This window comes from Cupressus sempervirens, chromosome 10, assembly GCF_028749045.1.
Source record: "Cupressus sempervirens isolate cs-2001-9-10 chromosome 10, ASM2874904v1, whole genome shotgun sequence".
Taxonomy (NCBI): Eukaryota; Viridiplantae; Streptophyta; class Pinopsida; order Cupressales; family Cupressaceae; genus Cupressus; species Cupressus sempervirens.
In genome coordinates, this window is record NC_143127.1 from 314,700,039 (window position 1) to 314,722,917 (window position 22,879).

General features: G+C 34.5%; 1 protein-coding gene across 3 annotated transcripts in view; it reads right to left on the reverse strand.

Annotated features, from left to right (window-relative positions):
- LOC149533884 (Holliday junction resolvase MOC1, chloroplastic-like) overlaps positions 1-22,879 on the reverse strand; it is a 112,999-nt gene that overhangs the window by 11,221 nt on the left and 78,899 nt on the right. The window contains exons 4-5 of one of the 3 annotated variants that reach the window (XM_089804795.1): positions 20,124-20,255; positions 9,262-9,334 (exon numbers count right to left, since the gene is read on the reverse strand). In XM_089804795.1, coding sequence (XP_089660921.1) covers positions 9,262-9,334; positions 20,124-20,255 — 205 coding nt within the window. Of the gene's footprint in view, positions 1-9,261; positions 9,335-19,474; positions 19,958-20,123; positions 20,256-22,879 lie in introns of those variants that run through there. The other 2 variants (XM_089804796.1, XM_089804797.1) reach the window with 2 other exon arrangements.

The window sequence follows — 22,879 nt, forward strand, 5'->3', positions numbered from 1 at the left end:
CCCAAGGGTCTAAGGATTTGAACCTTTGACCAAGCTCTAATACCACTTGTTAGAGTGGAGTCGTCATTGCACCAAAAGACCGATCTGTCAATGCCTGATACAACCACTCAACTTATGGTACAGAGGAGGCGATTAAGCCCTTGTCACAAATCCAAAGGGGAGCGTTGAACATTTTTCCAACACATGGTTGATCCCAAAATGGAATAACAACTTGAGGTACTTTTCCAATCAACAATACTTCCAACCCAATTTGAGTTTGAATATCTATGTAGATTTACGTCTACATTAGCATATTTCAATCCCTATCCAATAGCCCCATGAAGATATCTCATCATGTGTTTTGTTGCAACAAGGCGTATTTTTCTAGGTTCACACATAAACTAGATGAGTGCATTTGTTGCATAGCAAATATCTAGTCTAGTATTCAACAAATACATCAAGGATCCAATTCTCTATCAGTAGGGTAGGATCTGTTAATTTTGTTTATGAAGTTGCTTCTTTTAGCTGATGTAGATTTGTCTCCATGGATGTTAAAATGGGATTCTTATCCATCATTCTGAATATGTTTAAAATATCAATAGTATATTTACCTCGATTCAAGATAATGCAATTTTCTTGCTTCCATACTTCTAAGCCAAGGAAGCAGTGTAGGATATCCAAATCTTTCATGTCAAATTCAGAAGCAAGGTCTTGTCTGCACTTTGATAATGAGATCACCTTTTCCCTATGATTAGAAAATCATCAAATTAAAGAATGAGAATTAGCATATCACCATTTATTGCCTTGAAATAGAGGTTAGAATCTGCCTCATTCTTTAAGAATTCTAATATGGTGAGGTAACTGTCTATTCTCTCATACAAGGCTCGGGGGACCTTTTGATGCCATATAGAGACTTATTCAATTTGCAAACTTGAGAAACACTATCATGAACAAAAAATCCTTTTGGTTAGTCTAAGTAAACTTTTTCTACGATCCCATTGAAAAATGTGCTTTTCACATCCATCTAGTGAATTTGCCACACTTTTGATGTGGCAAAAGCAATTATTACCCTGATTAAAGTGTAAAAAGCAACTGGGGCAAATGTCTCTTCATAATGAATTCCTTCCTTCTGTGAGAACCCTCTGGCAAAAACTCTTGCCTTATGCTTTTCAATGCTTCCATTTGTTGCATGTTTTATTTTGAAGAGTCATTTGGATGAGACAACCAACTTGTCTTTACGTCTAGGTACAATGTCCCAAACATCATTCTTTAAAATAGATTGATATTCTTTGATCATGGCATCTTTCCAAACTTGATGTTGTAGTGCTTCTTCAACAATAAAAAGTTTAGACTTAACAAGTTCACTCATGAGGGCAACATAGTTCTAATAACCTCTTAGTTTATTGTTTTCTCTAAAGGTACCTTTTGGAGCTGCATAGTTCTCTGCCTCTTCAATTACTTGTCTTGTCGAAATAGGCCTTTTTCGAGTAACTGTAGTATCACTAGGTTCAAGAGTAAAGTTCATGGCTTCGTTATTTTCTATAGGTATCTCCCTATGAAGCTCAGGATCAAGATCCCCGTCCATGTTTTAAGGAGATTTGACATTTGTTTTATTGATGTCTTTGGATCTTTTAAATGCAATGTCTTCTTCAAAAGTCACATCTCTGCTAATTTCTAACCAAAAATGTATATTTTGTAGGCTTTAGATGATAGCAAGGTGTCCATATTAATCACATCTAAAGCATTATATTTAAGACATGACATTCCTTCTTTTGAATGGTTGTTTGTTATTGAAGTCCTTTCATTTCTTCTATTTAAAGTTTATGTTCTTCCCTTTCATGTGAGAATTTGTGTATAATACTTGGATCTCTCCATTGGAATTGTTTAACTCGATCACTCTGATGATTAGTTTTAACTCTTCTTGAATACAATTGGTCTTTAACCAATCAAATTTTGAAAGTTTAGATCAAGCACTTATTCCTTGTAGGAAGGATTGCCAAGATGTGGAGAGTTTGTTGAGAGCTAACATTGTTAATTCTTTGTTGTCAATTATATAACCAATGGTGGATAGTTAGTCCCTTAAATTTGTTATTTTGAAGTATGATGTAATAGTTCCATCGTTGTTCATCTTGACATGGTGCAATTGTTGTTTCAAGACTAGGGCTCTGTAAAAAAAATTTATCTCATACATGTTCTCTAAGAATGTGAATATGTCATAACTAGTATCTAATTTTGATATGATGGGATGTTAAGGTTGTTGCTTCTATCAAATTGAATTGACCTAGAGATAATCCCTCTATGATCATTGGTTAATCATAAATTAGACAAGCACTAATATATTTGTATGACATTCAAATCTGCATTTAGAACACACAAAAATAAATGGTATTGTTATTACATTTGCAAAAAACGATCCTATAAACTCAACATGGTATCAGAGCCAAACTATGAATGTAAGGAAGCAACTTGGTATACATTACCACCTAGATGTTAAGCATCTTAGCCAACAATACAACTACATCAATGGAAAGATTATTCGGCAAGCATCATTTGGATTGTTGTGTTTTAGTCTCAGATATATATAAAGGTCACAAACTAATATCAAGGGAAGGACAAATATAGGTAGAATGGAGGATGCAGGATGGACAATTAAATCTCAGTCGGAGGGTTATAAATTTGATTCTCTACAAATATGTGAAACTAAATATTATCGAGCACGGAGATTCGACATACTTTGATTGAGCATCAATATATGTTGTATGCTCAAGTGGGAGACGAAGGAAAGAATGCCCATAGTATCTACGGAAGCAAAAAGAACACAAAATGATGAGTGAAGAACAATTAGCAGATCATGAGCTTGGCAACCAACATAACTAGCACAACACAGCAAGTTATAGTCGACTACAGCCATAAAGAAGAACGAATAAAATTTGGGGGTTTAGTTATACATACGGAGGTGGATTGTTCCATTTATTCAAATTTATGAACCCTAATAGTCATTGACATTTGTAGACAGTCATCGAAAAAGAAGAAACAAATATGTGTACTAAGAACGACAAGAAACCCGTGTGACATCAAGTTGGAAAGATGCCAGTACGTTAATTACGGTGTTATGGTAAGGGAGAATAACTTCCGAATTCAAATGTGTGGTAGTGACTTCAATTTCCAAAGTAATGGTAGGATGTATTGATATTGGTTATGTTTCCTACAATGCCCTCCCTTGTAATTGGGAGAACAAACTCAAGGCTTGAGACATTATTTATTATCATATTTCAAATACCCTCACCTCATCAAACCTATACAACAGTGGATCTTCCAATCAGAATTTTTATAACAAATATAGTCAACAAATTGTCATATCCCCATTTTAAGATAGAATTTTAATAATAATTAGATAATACAGTGTTATTAAAAGGATAATGATAATAAAGCTATATTTAAACTAATACTACAATATAAAAATAGGAAATAATTCTTATTTAATCTATATTATCAATGAAATAATATTCAGTATGATATTTTAAATAATTAAAATAATAATAATAAAATTTCAATAAGTAAATAAAGAAATAAAATTAAATACATGAGACCACATTGTAGAAAGTATGTTAATTTTCTAAATAGAATTTAATAAAAAATAATACTAGACACAAATAAGTAATAAATACATACTATAACATAGAATAATATAAATTAACTAAATCGAATGAAAAGTCAAGAGATGTTTAACAAATAGACATGACTCCTTAAAACTAAGATATAAAAAGGAGGAGAGTTTATTTTAGAGAGGGAAATAGAAGAGGAGAAGATAGGAGTTCAAAAACGATAATTGGAAGAGGAAAGTAATATGAAGAAGATAGGGAAGTGACTTTTTGAAAAGGTATCAATGATATTGAAAGAATGTGAACCTTCGAAAGGAGCATAATTATGAATAGTTGTGACTCTTCAAAAAACTTGTAATTATAAAGTATTGAGACTTTTCCAAACGATTATAGTTATGAAGTGATGTCACTTTACGAAAGGATCATAATTATGAAGTGTTGTGACTTTTCAAAGGATTTGTATTATGAAAGGTTGGGACTCATGGAAAAGGGGGAAAAAAGTGCATTTTACCTTTTTCCTTATAATTAAAAAATTAAAAATTTTAAAAAGTGAATATAGAGTTGACATAATCTAGAAGAAATAATTCATTGAAGGGACGACTAAGGATAGAGCCATACGGACCAAGAAAAGAGGAAGGCAAGAAAGGCATGTTTGTTGATTATATTTGTTTAATTATGTTTATGAATTTATTTATATTAATGAATCATGCTTGTGGATAATTTATAAATATACATATCTATATGTAAAGGTGGAATTCAAAATGGATAACACACATGACTTAATGGTTAATGGTTTATGATCAACGTACATAGCTCTTGGCTGTATAAATAAGAATTTCAACATGAATGTTAATAATTGAACTCACGCCCATTACAAAAAAAAGTGATTACAACATCTCTCTTTATTTTATATTTTCAATAATAAAATTAAGACAATACAATACTTAATTTTATTCATAACATAATATTTAACAATTAATTCATAACATATATATCATACCTATGAGTGAGGTCCACTTTACCTTTGGTGGCAACCTTACCCATTGGCAGTACTTCCTTTATTTCTAATTCTTATTTCTTCCCTCGTCATGCTTTCAAATCTACATAAAGTGGCCTGAGATTAATTAGGGCATCTTCTAATCCACACGGGGTATCACCTTTTAATGCAATGTGTATGCAAGCTTTGGTATGGACATACTATATTGCAATAAGGGCTTTGATCAAACAGTGGGCCCACATTTTCAAAAATTTATTTTAGTTGTTTCCTTTCTGAACAGTAACGATAGTCCTACTTCAAGCCTTTACCCAAAACTTGTCTGCTTTAATGTCTCAAGTCGTAATTAAATGCAATACTTCTATGGTAGGCCCTTATGATATAGAAGTAATATCGAGCCCTTCTACCAATGTAATATCTTTTACCTATATTGAATCGAGCAAATAAATGAAGCCCATCTTGTCTTGTAATCCCAAGTATGACAGGTCACCACTCTTTCAATATATGTTTATCACCCCCTTTTCAAGGGTCATCTATTTTGCTCGTTAATATTGCTTTTCATTCACCTTTTCTTTTTATGGCATATTTCCCATTTAAGAATGACATAACTCTTGTGATAACGTAGTCCCCATTCGCAATAGAGAATAGTCATGTCGGGTTTGAGAATAATCAAAGTGTCTCTAGTTCGATTGTTGGATATATCAGCTTTGGTAAGACCCATTGATCATGAAGTCAACCTTTGTATATATTTTCTTCATATTGAAGGATCAAACTATTCATATATTGTTATCTCTAACATCACAACAATCTTAGTCATCTCCATCTTTCGTTGAATCGCACATAGTGGGAAATAAGCATCATTCAAGCATTTCTAAGCTAGCAAGCATCAAATTGTATCACTCTTTGATTTCAACATCCTTTTTAAATTTAATGATTGCAAAAATTTAGCATGGGCATCGCAAATCCTTTCTCGAGCGAAGACTCAATAATCGTGGTCAACTCCTTGTCTCTCACACAGCACTCAAACTATTCTCTCTTATTAGACTTGCAAAATCATTGTTCTAGCCAATCATGCCAAATACCACAGATCGTTGCCCATGACTTGGAATTTGGATTGTTCAGCCCTATGTACTCACATGGAATTAATCTCACATCTTGGTAGGAATAATGCTCTGATACCATGTTAGATTACTTAGGATCGATAGCAGATGTAATAGTATTGCCTTTTGTGGTATATATATTCCAAATGCAAAATCCTCTTAGATTTATATATTGAGAATAGGCAATGAATAGACATGACTATTTGTTGATCAAATAATTAATATATTAATATATTAATCTATATTAATATATATTTAAGATGGTTTCCACGAAAAGATATCGAGAAAATTGTTTTGGAAAATGGTAATAACATTTAGACCATGTAATATGATCGATTGCAAATTAACATTCAAGTAATACATCGATACTCAACAAAGTAAACCCATCATCGACTAAAGATCACAATTTGATATTCTTGATTGGAAAGCAGCATACGCACCAATAATATTCAAATAGCACAAGGGGAGGAGTCGCTACATGCACAAATTGACCAATAAGAAAGAAATGACATGAGCAACAAAAATATGGCATCAAAAGTATGCATGTCAAGTCACATGTATGACATATGGAGAATCATTGACACTATCATCAACAGAATTCAAGAGCATTAATCAACAACCATTCCTTGCAAACCTATGGTAGTAACTATCAATGTAATGCGAGTACTCGCACCCACCTCCCAAACTTTGAAGAACCTGTCCTTGAGATGTCCCCACACCGAGGACTTGCGCACCCAAGTACCCCCACCTCCCTCATTCCGCAACCATGTTTTTGCTCAAATGGGTACTTGGATTTCTATTTCTATTTTGTTTTTTGAATGTTGTTATTGGGTATCTAATATGTTACTATGTTGAATGTTCAATTGTTCTAGTTCATGTTGCAATTTTGATATGTTCAAGTATTTTAATTTGGTATGTTCTATTGAAATGTCATTTCATAACAAGCACTTCAAGTTCTATATGTATACTATACAACCTACCTCCCTGCCTCGTCCTACCCTTGCCATCATCCCCTCATCATCCTACAAATGAGACCCATTTTCTCCCTGTCCCAAAAACTTATCTCAGTGTCCCCCTGTCCCGACATACAACACTAAGATTTGTATTGAAAATCTATACATTGTTTAATATTTTTGGATGTTAAGAAATAACCGTGTCATGAATATTTCATGATCGTGGAACTCTGGAAGTAGATATTAGAAAGAAGACATATACACCAAAATATATGACTAGATCTTTCATCACCAACATAATTACATATTATTGGGAAAAATCACATTATTAAGTGTTTTAGCTAGCAACAATCATCTTATAAATACCTCCATTATTGTACAATTTTCAAACTATCACATCCTTGACAATAATATTCAAAACGAAGATTTGATGACAATATCAAGGGAGAAAACCAGCAAACAATTCATACAATAGCAAACCCAAACATATTACTTATTACTTTTCCTTAAATCATCATTTCTACATTCTAGCAATTAAGACATGTTTATATACCACCAAGAATTATTTATGAAGGGAATATTTAAACAGATCAAGAAAGGAGAGAATAAAATACGTTGGGGAACCTTTTATAAGAAAGAAGTGAGGAAGGAATTTGATCATATATGATCTAATATTTATTACAGATATAGAGAGAGAATACAAACCACTCCTCATATGTATTGATAGAATCAGATATAGCCAGACAATATTGGGCATAATCTCCACCACCATATTCAAGTGCAAATAATTGTGTAGTGCAAATATTAAAAATTACAAAATTTTAAGATATCCCTAACAAGGTACATTACACTGAAAGGAATAGGGAAAAGCGCTGTGCAAAATAGAAAATAAGTTGAAACAGCTCAAGTGAAAGAACGGAAGTTGAAATGGTTAAACTGGAACTGAACGGATAATATTTGCATATATATAAGATAGCAGAAGGAAGAGGGAGGGTTGCATAGGAGTTAGGTGGCAGCATAGTGAGAATGAGCCAACGTGTGTGGCAACTACACAGATAGAGAGGTCAGGAGTAAGGAGAAGTAATCAATGTGTGTGAAGGAGCTACAAAGGTACAAGCTGCACTAAAGAAGTTTACAGTTGGGCTGTGCAATTAAAGGTAAGCATTAATAGGGATTGATTCAAAGTGAAGTGAAGAAGGACAGTAACAGCAAATACAATAAGAAAGAAATACAATGAGAGGGAGAAGGCAATAAAGAGGCTATTGCAGTAACATGATGGAATGTTTTGCTTTGAGAAATTAAGAAAATCATTTGTGTGTGTGTGTGTGTGGATGGATGTATGGCTGGATGCATGTGTGTGTGTGTGTTTACACACATACAGAAGTATACTTATGTTGGCCCATCAAGTCTTTCCATGGATGGTTTTACAATATTGTCTGAGTCATTCTATCCTTTCACTGTAACCCTCTTAAGTAGTTTAGGCTCCAAACTTTGTTGCAGGTAGTAGTATTAATATAATCTAATTATGAGGCTTATTCTAAATTGCTTCTGTTGTTGATAATGATAATGAGAAGAGTAATGGAGGATGACTGGATAATCCTTTGCAAGGAAACATAAATTCTTGTGACTAGTCAAATTTACTTGGCTAGACGGAAAATTATTAACAAAGCAAAACCTGGGAAACTAAGCTCATTATTTATGTTACTTACTAAAGAGTTAATAGGTGAATTGGAATGAGAGTTTGAAAATGTGGGCCCTAAATTGTCTCTCACACATCAAAACTTCATTAAAAGCTGATATTTATACTGTCATATGGCTATGAGAGTCTCACTAATTTAATTCTGCTCCTGCTGTAAGTTTCTACGAGCATGAACCTGTAAACATTTCAATTGTTCAGTTCAGCTCCAGGCTCTTTGGTATTAAATGCCATAAGATATTCAGCTTCTAAATTGTATAGGGATAATCAAATATCATAAGAATTGTTTTCTCAGGACTTTCAAACTAGATCCAGATGCTCTTGGAGTAAATACAAACGTCATTGACATAGATGTAGCTTCTTACACTAAGGAAGGACTGGAAAGCAGTTTCCTTATTTGCTTCTACATTTTGTACACCTGTCATGACTAGTTATTTCCCTACATTTTAGGATTTAGTCTCTTAGGGTACAAACTTCATAATCTAAGTGTTCTTTTGTCTATCAATTAAATTCAATGGACGAGAATATGTCACCCTTACTGTACATCTCATTTTTGCACATGTTGATTCTTTCTCTACATTTAAAATGGTTTGCTTTAGATGACAATCTAGATCTTATAAATTCAGAAACAGCAATCCTTGAATTAAAATTATTCTTATTGATGTTAAACTCATTGATATAAGGACAGTTAATATTCTCTTTCTCAAAAGATCAACTAGGCAATCTAGTTACATTTTCCATCACTTCTACTATTTTGAGTGATAGAATTTTCTACTTTTTTATGTATATTACAATTAACCAATTCCTCTTACTAGTTGTGCATTTTAGCATTTACTTGTAATCCAGCAAAATGTTCAGTTTAACTAACATTATGTTTACTCCACAATGCATCCTGATAGCTGACATGTAAACAGAATAAGGTGTAGTGAAAACTTACCGTGATCTTTCTTTCTCTTCATTTGAAGAGATAGATAAGGAAATAAATTAGACGCAATAAACCTGCTGTCATCCTGCACCAATCAACACGCTCATATTAAATTACGCTGTGCTTTGTATTTTGCAATCCATTAATCTATTTTATCACTTATCAACACTGATTTTTTCTCTCCTTTATATGCTTGCAATCATCCACCTATTGTATGGCTTTTGGATCATTATGTCAATATCTACATGTAATTTAATTGGACAATTCTTATGAATAAAGGAAAAAACTAACCGAAATTGATGAGCACACAATTTAGGTCCTAAAAAATTTCTATGCACTAATTATGCATTGAATTTTATGAGATTGTCATTAATAGAGTTAAAATTTCACAGTATAATTAAACATCACTCATGGATTGCAGGGTAAATGTAAATCTTATTTAGCAATCAACACACATTCCCGCCCTCTGATATCTCCTTATTTATGCAGAGTAGTAATTTCCTGTTAAGGATCCCTCCTAATTACCACCTAAAGAGTTAAGTATTCAATTAATTGTGCTCATCATTTATGATCAGTATAATCAAACGTCACTCATGGGTTCCAGGGTAAATGTAAATCTTATTTAGCAATCAACACACATTCCCTCCCTCTGATATCTCCTTAGTTATGCAGAGTAGTAATTTCCTGTTAAGGATCCCTCCTAATTACCACCTAAAGAGTTAAGTATTCAATTAATTGTGCTCATCATTTATGATCAGCACTGTACAATAGATTTCTGTTTTGTAACTGTAAGTAGTCGATTTTTTCCCTGGTTAATCTTATAAATTTAAAAACTATAGAATAGTCTCTCTAAATAATGAGTTATGTATGGGTGCAAAAGCAATCAAGGGGATAGCCATTATCCAAGGACAAGCAGCTTTCATACAAGTTTTTCTCGGATTCAAAAGGGTTCTCTGCACAAGTAGTTTAAGATTGACTTAATATCAACAATACAGAAATACCAGATGCATTAAAAAGTGATAACTTTAAAGAAGTTAAATGTGAGTGAAATTTGAAAATTCTCAGTGAAAACAAACTGAAAGATGTGCAAAGAAATTGGTAGAACTTGTTCGCTCGAAGTAATGAATTGTGAAGGCCTTGTAAAGCTAGAAAAAAAAAAATCCAACATTAAGTAGAATAATGCTAAAAACACTGCAATATTAAGGAAATATTTAATTTCTAAACATTAGACATGGAAAAAAGTTAAAAGCTCATTATGTTTGTGCCTTCAAAAAGAATTTTGTAATTCATATTACATAATCATAAAGTTCAAAATCTCTTCATCAAAAAATTGGCAAATGAGGTTAGTTTACGTTTGAAGGTTACAATCTCGTCATAGGAAGTCGTCATTCTGAAACAATTGTACTGTCAAGTAAAAAAGACACATGGAGAAATATGATTGAAACTTGTTGGCTCAAAAAGGCGAATAGATAGACATATGATCAAACTGTAAGTATATCCTCGTATAAATTCTTTCAAGCCTAGCATAGTTAAATCATTTCATAAGAGGCTTCTTTGACAAGCATTAATGAAATATCGCAAAAAAAAGTGCAAAGTATAACTGTGCTGTCTTGTCTGATTCACTGTTTAAAAAGCAACAAGCAGAGAAATAAATTAATAAGTTCAATAAACAATAGTATGAGCATATTAAAGATATTGGTGGAAAAATGTTATCCTCAGTTTTGACATCACAAAATTGGGGCAACCCTATGCAATTTTCTCATAGATTCGTAGGTGTATCCTTTATGTTTTTGATGTATTGCATAATGTGTCATAAAGGCAATTCGTCCTCCTTGAATTGTCCTTTATTTTACGCTTTTCATGCATATTTTTTAGGGTTTCTGTCAAGATAATCATCTTATTGCTCGTCAAGATGAGTTTTTCTTATCTGAAAACAAGATTTTTAGCAACCTTCAAGTATTTTCTTCATATTTTTCTTATTATTGTGTTTTTTTTTTTATGTCGCTTTTTCCCTAGGATTGTAGGCCTTGAAATTCTACTTGTTTTGAGCTATCTGAGGCCTCAAATAGAGTTGTCTAGCTCAAGTTATTAAGAAATCAAGCATGCTATAGGCGAGGTTTTTTGGCCTGATTGCGTATCCTTATTAAAAATCCTTCAGAAGTCAGCTTTTTAATGGCAATGGCATGAAATAAAGTTGTCATTTACATGTAACATGAGTTTAGAATGCCATTTTGAAATTTCACATCACTGTATGAAGTTTTAAATAAAGGTTTTAATGATTTATTAATGCCATCGAGGGCTTTTCCAGTCCTTTTGCATGTCTCTTGATTAAAGTTATAGCTACATGTAAATTTAAAAACATGGGATACTTGTCATGCAATTAACTAGGGTTTTGATTTAACATTGCATGTTATCACATATGCAAGTCATCTTTTAGACTGCACTATCAAGATATTTAAAGTCCTGAGTCATAATGGTGAGGTTTTTCATAATGGTGAGGTTTTTAGATGCAAATAAATACATTGAGTTTTAAATATGTGTAAAGTGATTCAAAAACCACAACATTATAAACTTGCATATATTAAACATACATAAAATAAAAAACATATGCAAATGGTCCCAAACAGCACGTCTCAAGTCATTGCAGGAAATTTTCGAATGAGTTTGCACATGTAAATGGCTTAAAAAACCACACAATTATAAACTTAAGATACAAAAGTCTTCATGGCGGCAATTTTTAGCCCAAATTCATGTGTGTTTGGTCCCAAAAATCCTGGCATTATTAACTTAAAGACATGTTGGTGATTTTATATGCTATTGCAGATATTTTTAATGTGTAAAACCCCAAAAAAGCTTGTCATTACTTCTTCTATTGTTGTGCTTCGCTTTGAAGTCTGGATGTTGCGATTTTATTAGCAAATACATGCATTTTGTCTACCAAAAACCATGTTTTTATTTCCTCTATTGCTGCATTTCGGATCAGAAGGGTTGGATGACCATTTTGAGCATTTGCATGCTGTATTTTACAAAAACCAGCCCATCTAGGGCACGTTTTTCATCAAAAATGGGTTGGAGATGAAAACTTCCAAGTTTAAGAGCTGTGTTTGGAGTTTGAAAGCACATTTAAGGCACTTTTTCAGCAGAAACGGATTTTGTTGAAGAAAATGCAAGCTTTAACGCTTGCAACTTGAAGTTAGAAACTCACCTAAGGCACAGAAACGGTATTTCCAGCTTGTTTTCTTCATTCAAATCCACATTCCTTCCTCCTTGAACGCCATTTTTTCGCCTTTACATCTTCTACCAAACTCAAACATTTTCATATTTAACTCTTTCAATCATGTTGCTAAACTTATGCATTTTGTTTCTCCGTCATCTACACTTGTCCAGCATTCAATCTTGAATTGAGTATGCACTCATTTCTCAAGAAAACTGAGTCAAGATCTTTGTCTATATAACATATTTTTGGCAATCTTTCTCTAAATCCAAAAATCGTTTGGATTAATTTTCAGATTTCCTCAAAGATTTTGAAAGAAATTTTTAATTTTTTGCAAAAGGAGTTCAATTTTTCTTGTGCAATTCTGGGCCTTTGTTTTCCATCTGTTGTATATATTTTTAAAAATGCAAGTCTTTCATTTCATTTTCAGATTTCCATATTTTATGTTTTTAAATGATCCTTCTTCTATCAGAAATTCTCCAAGTTGCATATGCAAGAAGCTATTCATTCTTGTATATGTAGTCGAGATTAAAAACCACGTACTAAACATTGAATCAATCCAACAAGAACAAGTATTTCCCTTATGCAATGCAAGCTAAAAAACCCACTTCTTAAGTGTTTTGCATGCACCTTGCCCCTCTTTGCCGAGGCTGCAAACGGACATAAAAATCTCATTCGTGAGTTTTAAGTGCTTGTCAATTAACTTGTAATGGGACATAAAAACTCCACTTATGAGTATATGACCTTCCTATTTGTATATACATGCATATGCACCTCATTTCCTTGCTCTGCGCTTGTAGTCTACTCATGTGCAGTACCTCCAGAAAATCCCATTTTTTGAGCTTTTCACTCATTTGAAGAGCTGGCTTTGCCTAAAATCCTCCACCTTTTATAGCTCAAAGGTCTTCCACTTATAAGCTTTACGCATACCTTCCAAATATGTTAAGTTCCAGCTTGAAAGACCATATTATGGCCTTTTCTGGTGACTAAAGAATGACAACATACAAAGAAAGGGATAAAAGATAAAAATATTGCAGTCATAAAATGCTTTCAAGACAGAGAGGGAAAGAAACAAATATGCTTTTCAAGAAACAACCACCATTATACTGCAGAATGGTCAAGGACGCAAGAACCTATTCCAAATCAAGATGCTTCAATCAAACCTTAGCACATCAATCATAAAGCATCCCTGTAGCAACATGAAGACCAGTAAAACAATATGTAATAGAAGTCGTATCTTGTGAGATACTTAGAATATTTTCATCATGCATTTGTAACTTGTATTAGACAGATTATATGTAATGTAAAAAAAACATGCAATTAAATGTGATAGTACCACATGCAAAGTTGTTTCATGTAACCATGTTGCAGTGCTTTAAGCCATGTAGCATTGAATAAGTCAAAGTTAGTTAGTTTGTTAGTTAAAGAATTAGTCAAAATGGTTAACGATTTTCCTCTTCTTTGTCAACCTTTCTCACTACTCTTTTCCTATATAAAGGAGGGAGCTCGTTATAAATAATTATCTTTTGGCAATGCAAGAAAATTCTGCCAATTTGTATTTGCACTCTAAGACTATGAGCTTAGATGTAAATTGAATTGCTTTCAGTAGAAGGAGCAACTTGCTTCAAACTTTGTGTTGATTCAAGGTGTTATGTGACAATATTTTGTGGATATTGATTTTGAGTTTTGGAGCTTTGTTCAAGAGGGATTTGAATTCAATTTTATAGACTTTGAGCTGCCTATTGCATTCAGAGCCAATTTTAAATTTTGAAGAATATGTGTTGTAAGAGGACAAATTGTAATGTTTGTAGTGACTGCAACTTGGAACTAAAGACTGTAAGCTTCAGTTGTAGGTATTTTTATTAAGTTTGACAGTTTCCAGTAAGAAACTTTGTGCCATACTGGTTATTTTGGTTAATGAATCCTCATTTAAGACAAGCGTAGAAGACTTTGGGTTCATGTTTTCCTTTAACAATATATATAAGTCAATTGTTGTCTCTAGTGTTGTTGCTACGTCAACCCAAGAGACATCGGTGTTACCATAACAATAGATGCATTTTCTAAGGTTCAAAGTTGTAGTTGAGTATGAATCATTCATAAAAAAAGAGAATGTGATTAAGAAGAATTTTCAGCTAGGTTTGTGTTGAAACCACCTACGGTAAGAACGAAGCCTCCCCTATTGCTAAGAGGAGAGAGAAATCTCATGACACGTTGTCTAAACTCACAATTTTGTAAGTTGTGGTCTCAGTGACTAACAAAAAATTTAGCCAACAAACAACAAAGAACTATTTGTCATGAAAACCTACTTTCCAATTACAAAAGCGAAGGATTAGCATTCTACGTTTTTTACGAGTGCAGAAATACCATATGTTTATAAATACAGAAAAAAGGCTTAAAATTTAATCCATGTGATTCATCACTACCTTACAACCATATTGTCAAAATATGCATGTGGCTTAGAGCCCCTATCTAGGTAAAAGCGTAGTTGTGCTACCTAAAATCAAACAAGCTATTCAGAATGGCAACGGATCAGTTCAAAAGTGCACTTGTTATCACTTCAATCTATGCACGTCAAACCACCATAGTTACAAGAGATGGACTCACCTCACACTCAAAAAGCTGATTTTTGACTCGGACTCTACATCTGGAGGGGAAAAAATTGGCACACGTACACAAGTCTACATTGATCACATAAGTATAAATGTGAATTTCTAAAGGAAATAAGTTAAACAAAATAACACATTAGAAATATAAAATGTCAATGTCAAATGTTTAAAATATTCGTGGAATATGAAATCCATGGAATCAAAAGTTCAAAACATATGTCAAAATAAAAGCTAGAGCCTAGAAGACTAAGGCTCAGAATAGCCTATATCAGTGACCAATCAACCAGGCAACCTAACATGTATGCCTAAGCTAGGTCATTTCAAATTCTACAACCAGCTTTTGTACATGTGCCTGAGGCCCAGCATTGGTGACATCCACATACGCATCCTCAAATTCCTAACTCTTAGGCTCAAGGTCATCTAATGAGTATCCTCATGCTCTAGCCTCTTCTGTCATCGCTACTGCCTATGCCTCTTGATCCACCTAATCAACCCACCATTCCAAGTCTTCATCACTAAAGACAACATCATTAACCCCAATATTTTCGTCTAATCCATTATTTCCTCTCTTATGTTTGGAAATGTAAGAATGTTGCTTTGTGTTTGAGGAAAACCTAAAACCACAAAAAGTAAAAGCAAAACAACTAAAAGATGTTTTTTTCCACTTTAAAAAGCCAATACGTTGAGGTCAAATCCTAGGTTATGCACTTGGTGAATTTGCCAAGTCTGGCTGGCTCAATGAGTCAATCCAAACGATCTGACTTGGGTGGGTCAGAGTCCACAGGTCAAAATACATGTTTCACTCGACTCAATCCTGGAGTCGCAAAGTCTAGTAACTATGGGTGGTACATACCGACAATATCCTTAATTTCAAGAATAAGAGCAAGATTCAACTCAGACTCAAGAGTCTGATCCAAGCCCTAGTATAGCCCAAAGTTCATACTGACAAGGAACATCAAATTTAATAGTACTCAAGTGATCTTCATAAACCCATTGTGACTCGAGGTAGCTAGAAGATAGAGAATCTAAGGGACAACATGCAATCTATGTCAATTTAAATCTGGATATGGAATTTATAACAAAGTCCACCACATAAATCAAGCCTTCAATTAAGACTCTTTGGACCATCAATATGTCATCTGAAGTCTAAATGTGGCTGCCACAAAGCGTACTTTCCTAAAATGTTTCAAGTGCCCTTGTAGTAAATTTAATCCCATCCCTCCATCCACTATCTGATTCATTAATTAAGAGAATTCAACCCAGCCTATCCATGTGGAATACTGCAGGATCGGCCCTCTTTGACCATTATGTCATCTAGTCCTTGATGTCACACCAATCTAGAAAATATGATTTGTGCGCAGCTGCATATCCACCAGTAAGCCTTTTACAGCACTCAGTAACTTGGCTTGTGTCACATATTCCAACTTCCAACAGAACCTTCCATTGAATCTGCACACTGTTCATAATACATATTACATTGTGCTGCCACACAAGCATAATAGCCATTCACATAGCAATGCCAGTGCTTGCACTGCAACGTGGACAATCGAACAAATATCAACAGCCCTACACAACCACACAAGTACTTGCACAGCTTTAAACAGCACTTAGCAAACTTTGCAACACACACAATGGCCATTTGTGCAGTCTTCAGTTATGAACAAGTGTAGGTTGCACACAACCTTATCTGAATACACTGTACCATCAACCACCATTAGTATTTCAAAGATCAATTGACAATAGTTATGGAATGTGAACCACTCTTGCAACCTTTTATAGATGTATTATAGATACATAGGGATTTATGCATATATAGGGGTTTAGCCACTCCAACTCAAAAAACCCCACAGATATTGAAGTCTAGGAAAATCAGTATGATGTGTTCAATTCTTTCTGGCCATAAGAATCTCTATTCACAGTCTCCCTGTTTGTATCCATATGTTTTGTATCCTATTTGTTATTTCATTGAATCAAAGTATCACCAATTGCTAAAATCCACGTTTGAATATGTACTGATTGATTTATGTATTTCATCTTTAAATGACTTGTTCTATAATTCTGTCCTTTTACTATCTGAAGATACTTATAGTATTCTCCCTTAACTGACCTAGGATATAAATCTAAATCAAACTAGCTTAAAATACAGTACATTAAGCTTAATAAGAAATAGAGGTTTTTGTATAATAATTGAAAATATGAATTCCCTTTCTAATCTGAATAAAATAAAGCATTCTTCTGGATTCACGGTTGTTTTTGTAAGCCCTTGTGACAGCAAGAGTGGCTTCAGCAACATCCATTTGCACAAGGTTCACTTTCATATTCTCAATAACCAATGAATGTCCATGTTGAGTCAATGGCATGATCCATATGTATCATGAAAATTGTACTACAAATCTATAGAGAATTACAATAAAATAGATTCGTGTAAAGATCAACAACCATGACAAGATGGAACCAAGATAGAGCAGAAAACTGCAAAAGGACATATTTCTGATAGGCTGGTATCTCATATAGATCCCTGATTGGAAAGTGTTCCCGACAAGACAGTGACTGTGGTACTGCACAGCAGTGCCAACTGTTTAGCCAAGAGATTCAGAATGTGATTTCACATTTCACTACATGCAGAAAAACGAATGTGATTTCACATTTCACTACATGCAGAAAAACTCCTAAGGCCTGGTTGAACAATCCTGTTCATATATATTTATATATGAGGAAGAAAATAGCTTTTGAAATCATGGAAGGAAACATTAACTGTATAGATGAATGAAAAAGATCCAGTTGTTCATAGCATGTAGATAGAATGGCTAGGACAAAAGAAACTGCCAGTGAAGGAGCAAGAGGGTGTCCAAGCAATCTATTCTACTTGGTATTTAATACTTTTAAAAATAGTTAGCATGGTATTTCTCACTATAATATTTCTCTTTGAAGGGTTTCCAGAATAAAATATTGAGTTCTTACTATGATTAACAATTTCAGCATGTTTTCTACTATGATGAACAATTTCCTCTCTCTAACACTGTCATTTGAATAACAAGTAGCAGAGTATGTTAGATCTTGTGGTTTCTTGATTCTTCTTATTTCAGAAAAATTACAGATCACTTACACTGGTGACATCAGCAAAATGTTTATTCTGAGTTAACTGGACTCAGTCCCCTCCAAGATAATCTCATTCATTGCACAAGATTGTTAGATTTGGTTTTAACTTTCTCAAAACGACTTTGCTGTCAGCTTGGCTCTGATGCTGACCATAGCTAGCATTTTCAAATCTGCCGCTAGCGCCTTCCATCAACTACCTTTAAGTCAACAATAATTGTTAAACCATTTCATTCATAACATGATCTATAGTTCAATGAGTTTTTGCAAAACTGTTTATCCAGATAATTGGCACTAGTCTGGCAGTTTGATGTCATTTCACATTCTGAATACCAATCAACTACATTCTTGTGGCATTTTACTTCACCTTACCAATGTATTGTCTCCATTAACGATCAAGTCTCCAGCTTCTGCAAGATGGATGTAGTGAAAACCAGTGAATTGCAATTGCTTGGAAGTGCCAACAAATCTAATAGACCATGTCTCTTTAAGGAATTCTGTCATACATATTGTATGTCCTGTCTATATTTGCATACAGGTCTACTCAGACCCTTTTGGAGGACACTCTTCCCTCCTTCTCTGCAACACCTCACTCCTTATGCAGTGTCTTTTTCTTGCTCATTATTGCTGCCAGGGTATTCATTCTTGTCTAGAACAGCTTAAATAGAAGGCATATTGTACTCAATCTGACATTTGTTTATATCGGTCTTGTGTACACATAAACAATTGCCAAGTTGAGCAATAAATTGGCAACCTTGAGTAGCTAAGCAGCTGTTTACATTAGGCTGGTCTCCGTACAAACAGTTTCAACAACTTAGGTCATCAGACTCTACATTGCAAAAGCTTTTTAACTAGTAAGATTGACAAATTGCATAATAGAAATGGTCTAGCCAAAAGTGGTAAAGCTGACAGCCATGGCTCACACATTGTGAAGACAATACAAGAATGATGTGCAATTAAGGATGCTGCAAAATCCTGCTTTGACGAGTGTGATTCTTGCATACAATTGCTAAAGGTAAAATCGAATTTTCTGGACGCTATTTGCTTGTGTTTTTGGTTTTCAGAATGTGATCTTACCTACAAGAACTTAAGTAAACAACATATTTTAATTATCTAGAACAGCTTATATAGAAGACATATTGGACTAATTCTTGTAGTTCTTTACATCAGCCTTGTCTACATATAAACAAATGCCATGTTGAGCAATAAAATTGACAAGCTCTAGAAAGTAAGCAGCTGGTTTACATCAGGCTAGTCTAATATAAGCAGTTGCTAGATTGAGTAATCCAAGTTGACAAGTTTAAACAGCTTAGGTAATTAGACTCTACATTGCATAATACTATAGAGTTGTTCTTTTATCAAAAAAACGCATCAGTTTTGACAGTGGGCCCACAGATGCTTGTGGTAGTTCACAGCTGCCTTGTGAAGGCACTGTTTTTTATCAAAAAAATGTCAGTTTTGTTGGTGGGCCCGCACATGCTTGTGGAAGCTCACAGGTACCTTCTGGATGCACTTCCTGTGCACATCCACAGGGCGCCAGCATCCGACCAGATATATTTCCAACCACTCCAGAAAATCTTAGCAGAGAAGGGATGTTCACTACAACGGAATGGCATAGCATAGGTCTATGTTCAATTTTAGGGAACTGATGATCGGCAATTGCATAGGCCACTATTATATATAATCATCTACTTTAATGCTTGCCTTATTAATCTAAGACTCTGGCATGTGCAGTGTTGTTGAGCCTTCAGTCCCTGGTCCATATTACCAAGAAATAGATCTTCCTTTCCTCCTGTAAGTCCCAAAGCATTTGTGACTTGCTATATACAATAAAAGCAACATAGACCCCTGTGGAGCCCTTGCAAAACTGATCATCTTTGGTTTGAAAGTAAGCAAGAATTCCAAAGAAAATAGTACTAGTCTTTTAATCAAAAGAAGAAAAAAAATGTCAAACCAACCTTACAAGTTGTTTTTCCGGCCAAGTCAAAGTGCTTCTTCCAAACCACTGATGGGACTGGAATAACAGAGCATCCAAAGGAAACAAGAATGCCAATCCATAATCCATAACCAAATCCATTACTCCACCACCCCTATATATAGAAACCCAAAATTTTCATCAAACTAAACTCATGGCAATAGCTTTGGAGTAATAAATTATTGAATTTACACCTTTCCGATCTATAAATGTAACAAGGACTTTTATCGAAGAATTTTAGATGCATTTACTTTATAACAGTACAAGAGGCGAGCAATAATGACTTGCAAGAGGTAGCAATAATGTAAAAGAAATTTTACTTTGTGAATGACAGAGAATAAGCATGAGCTGGCTGCAGATAACCCTAACTAGTTGTGTTTAGACCTGAGACAGATCAAGACCAACCAAATGCTGAGTGAAGAAAATTATTTTTTGTCATCGCCACATTTAATCATTTAACCAACACAGCAATTCATCCTAGCCAATTCACTACGCCATCAACACATTTATTGAATAATTCATTACCCAACAAGATTAATTCCATTAACTAATTAATTTCTCATTCTTATTTAATTAATTTTAATTTAATCCACCAGGACCACTTCTTAATTAATTTAATCAATTTATTGTTATTACCATGAACACATGATTAATTAACCATCTCCTCAGCATGCCATAATTAATTCATTTTCAACAATCAATATCTTCCACCCATAAGCTCATGTGGGTTTTTAATTGCTCAATGTAAGGCCCAAAAATACAATGTTGTAATTAAAGATAATTAGTTTGGGGTTGGGTAGTTGTTAGCAAGGGGATGTGTCAGTTGGTTTTCGTAGCCAACCGAACTCTATTTAAGAAAACTGAACTATGAATAATATACTTGTGTTTTTTGGTAATCAATAAGATATACTGGTTTTCTTTGCCCACTTTTGTACTTATGATATTAGTGTTAAATGCTTTGTTGATTCAAGTGCAACTGAATATATGATTTATTATTCTGGTTGGTAACCATTCTAAATTTTGGCGTTGTTGCCTGAGTTCAATCCTGGAGGTCATATATTAGATAGAATGGAGTAATGGGTAGACCATTCCTTCGACGGATAGAGATAACAAATAGTGACGGGACAGAGGAGTAAATCACAAGGGAGGATCAAGTTACACGAGATCAAGCGGCAGCCTAGGAAGTCTCTATTAACCAGTACATGCAAAGGGAAGCCTAAGAGAGAGTGGTTCCAGAAAGCACAGTATTGGACGAACTCACGGTGCCACTAGCAATGTACTACCTGCTTGGACAAATTCCTCAGTTGCTGGCAAGAAACTTGGTACGCTTGGAGGAAGAAAGAGCCAAAGTACAAAGAGACCGGAGAAGGCAACAAGTGCTCCAATAATTGACTGAAAATAATACACATGAACTTTAGGCGAGAGAAAATCCAAGGAAGACAAATAGACAAAAAATTTATTCATGCCCCTACTTCCAAACAAGGACCCAAGGCGAGTACAAAAAGAAGTCGAGGGGGAAATTGCCTTGCGGCGACTCCTACATAATGAGCAAGGAGAAAGACGTCACAACTTCAGATAACGTGTTAATCAATCCCACGAGCCAAATCGACTCGAACAAAATTTAATTGAAAATACATTAAAGAGCATTGCCAATTTGGAAATCTCAAAAGAACATGGAAGGAAAGAAGGGTGGACGAATCCTAAGACCCCGACACTTAGGGAACACCATTATACTCACAAACAAATCTCTAGTCACAGAGAGGAGGAACTAGGGGAAGAAGGAGAAGTCTCCAAACAAGCACCCAAGAAACCCTCCCGGTAGAAGGGAACATAATCCCAGCAAGAGGGAACAGTCAAATGAGGAGCAAGAAAAGGATGGCCACAGAAAAACAAAAACTTTTGAGGTTCACAAGAGACGGGAAGGAAGACCCTACAAGGCATTCTAAAACCTGCATAACTATATGGCACGCGAATGGAAAAAATCATATGAATCAGAACAGTGTGAACATGTTGAAGGTGGCAGAATCAGACAAGGATGTCTTAGTTATCACTCGATTGTAGGCCAAAAACCTCACACATTCGAATGCAAGTACGGAAAAGGAGAGGTTGGACGAAGCCACGAGGGAGATCCGGGAGATAATGGATAAGGAAACGAAGGTAAGAGCTCCTGAAACCTCCTCAACCAAGTCCATCCTAGAAACTCACATCATGAAGCAAGTCCAATACACCACTCTACCAGTAAAGATTTGAGATTTGTTGGAGACCCTGCCGCAATTAAGGGTGGCAATAGCACATGGAAACAATACTAAGGAAGAGCCATTGAAGAAGGAAGTAAAAAATGCTAAAGACAATAACTTTGTATTTACCATAGGAATGGGAAGGACATCGACGGAGGTGGAGTTGGAGATTATGGGATACCGATTGACCAATACTATTGTAGATGGAGGCTCGGGTGTTAATGTCCTCACTAAAGAGGCTTGCAAGGCTCTTGGGAAACCAACCCTATGGCCACTCACATTCCAATTAGTAGGAGCGAATCAACATGGGATCAAGCCCTATAGAATGGATATCAACTAGAATAACAGAACATACATTCAAATGCACAGAATCAAAAGAGCATTTAATACAATTATTATGTGTACCAAGTTGGCGAGGGAAACCATATATTTTATTGATTGCCAAAATAAACAATACATCATTCATATTCCAAAGTTCTTTAATATAGGTTGGTTGGTTAGG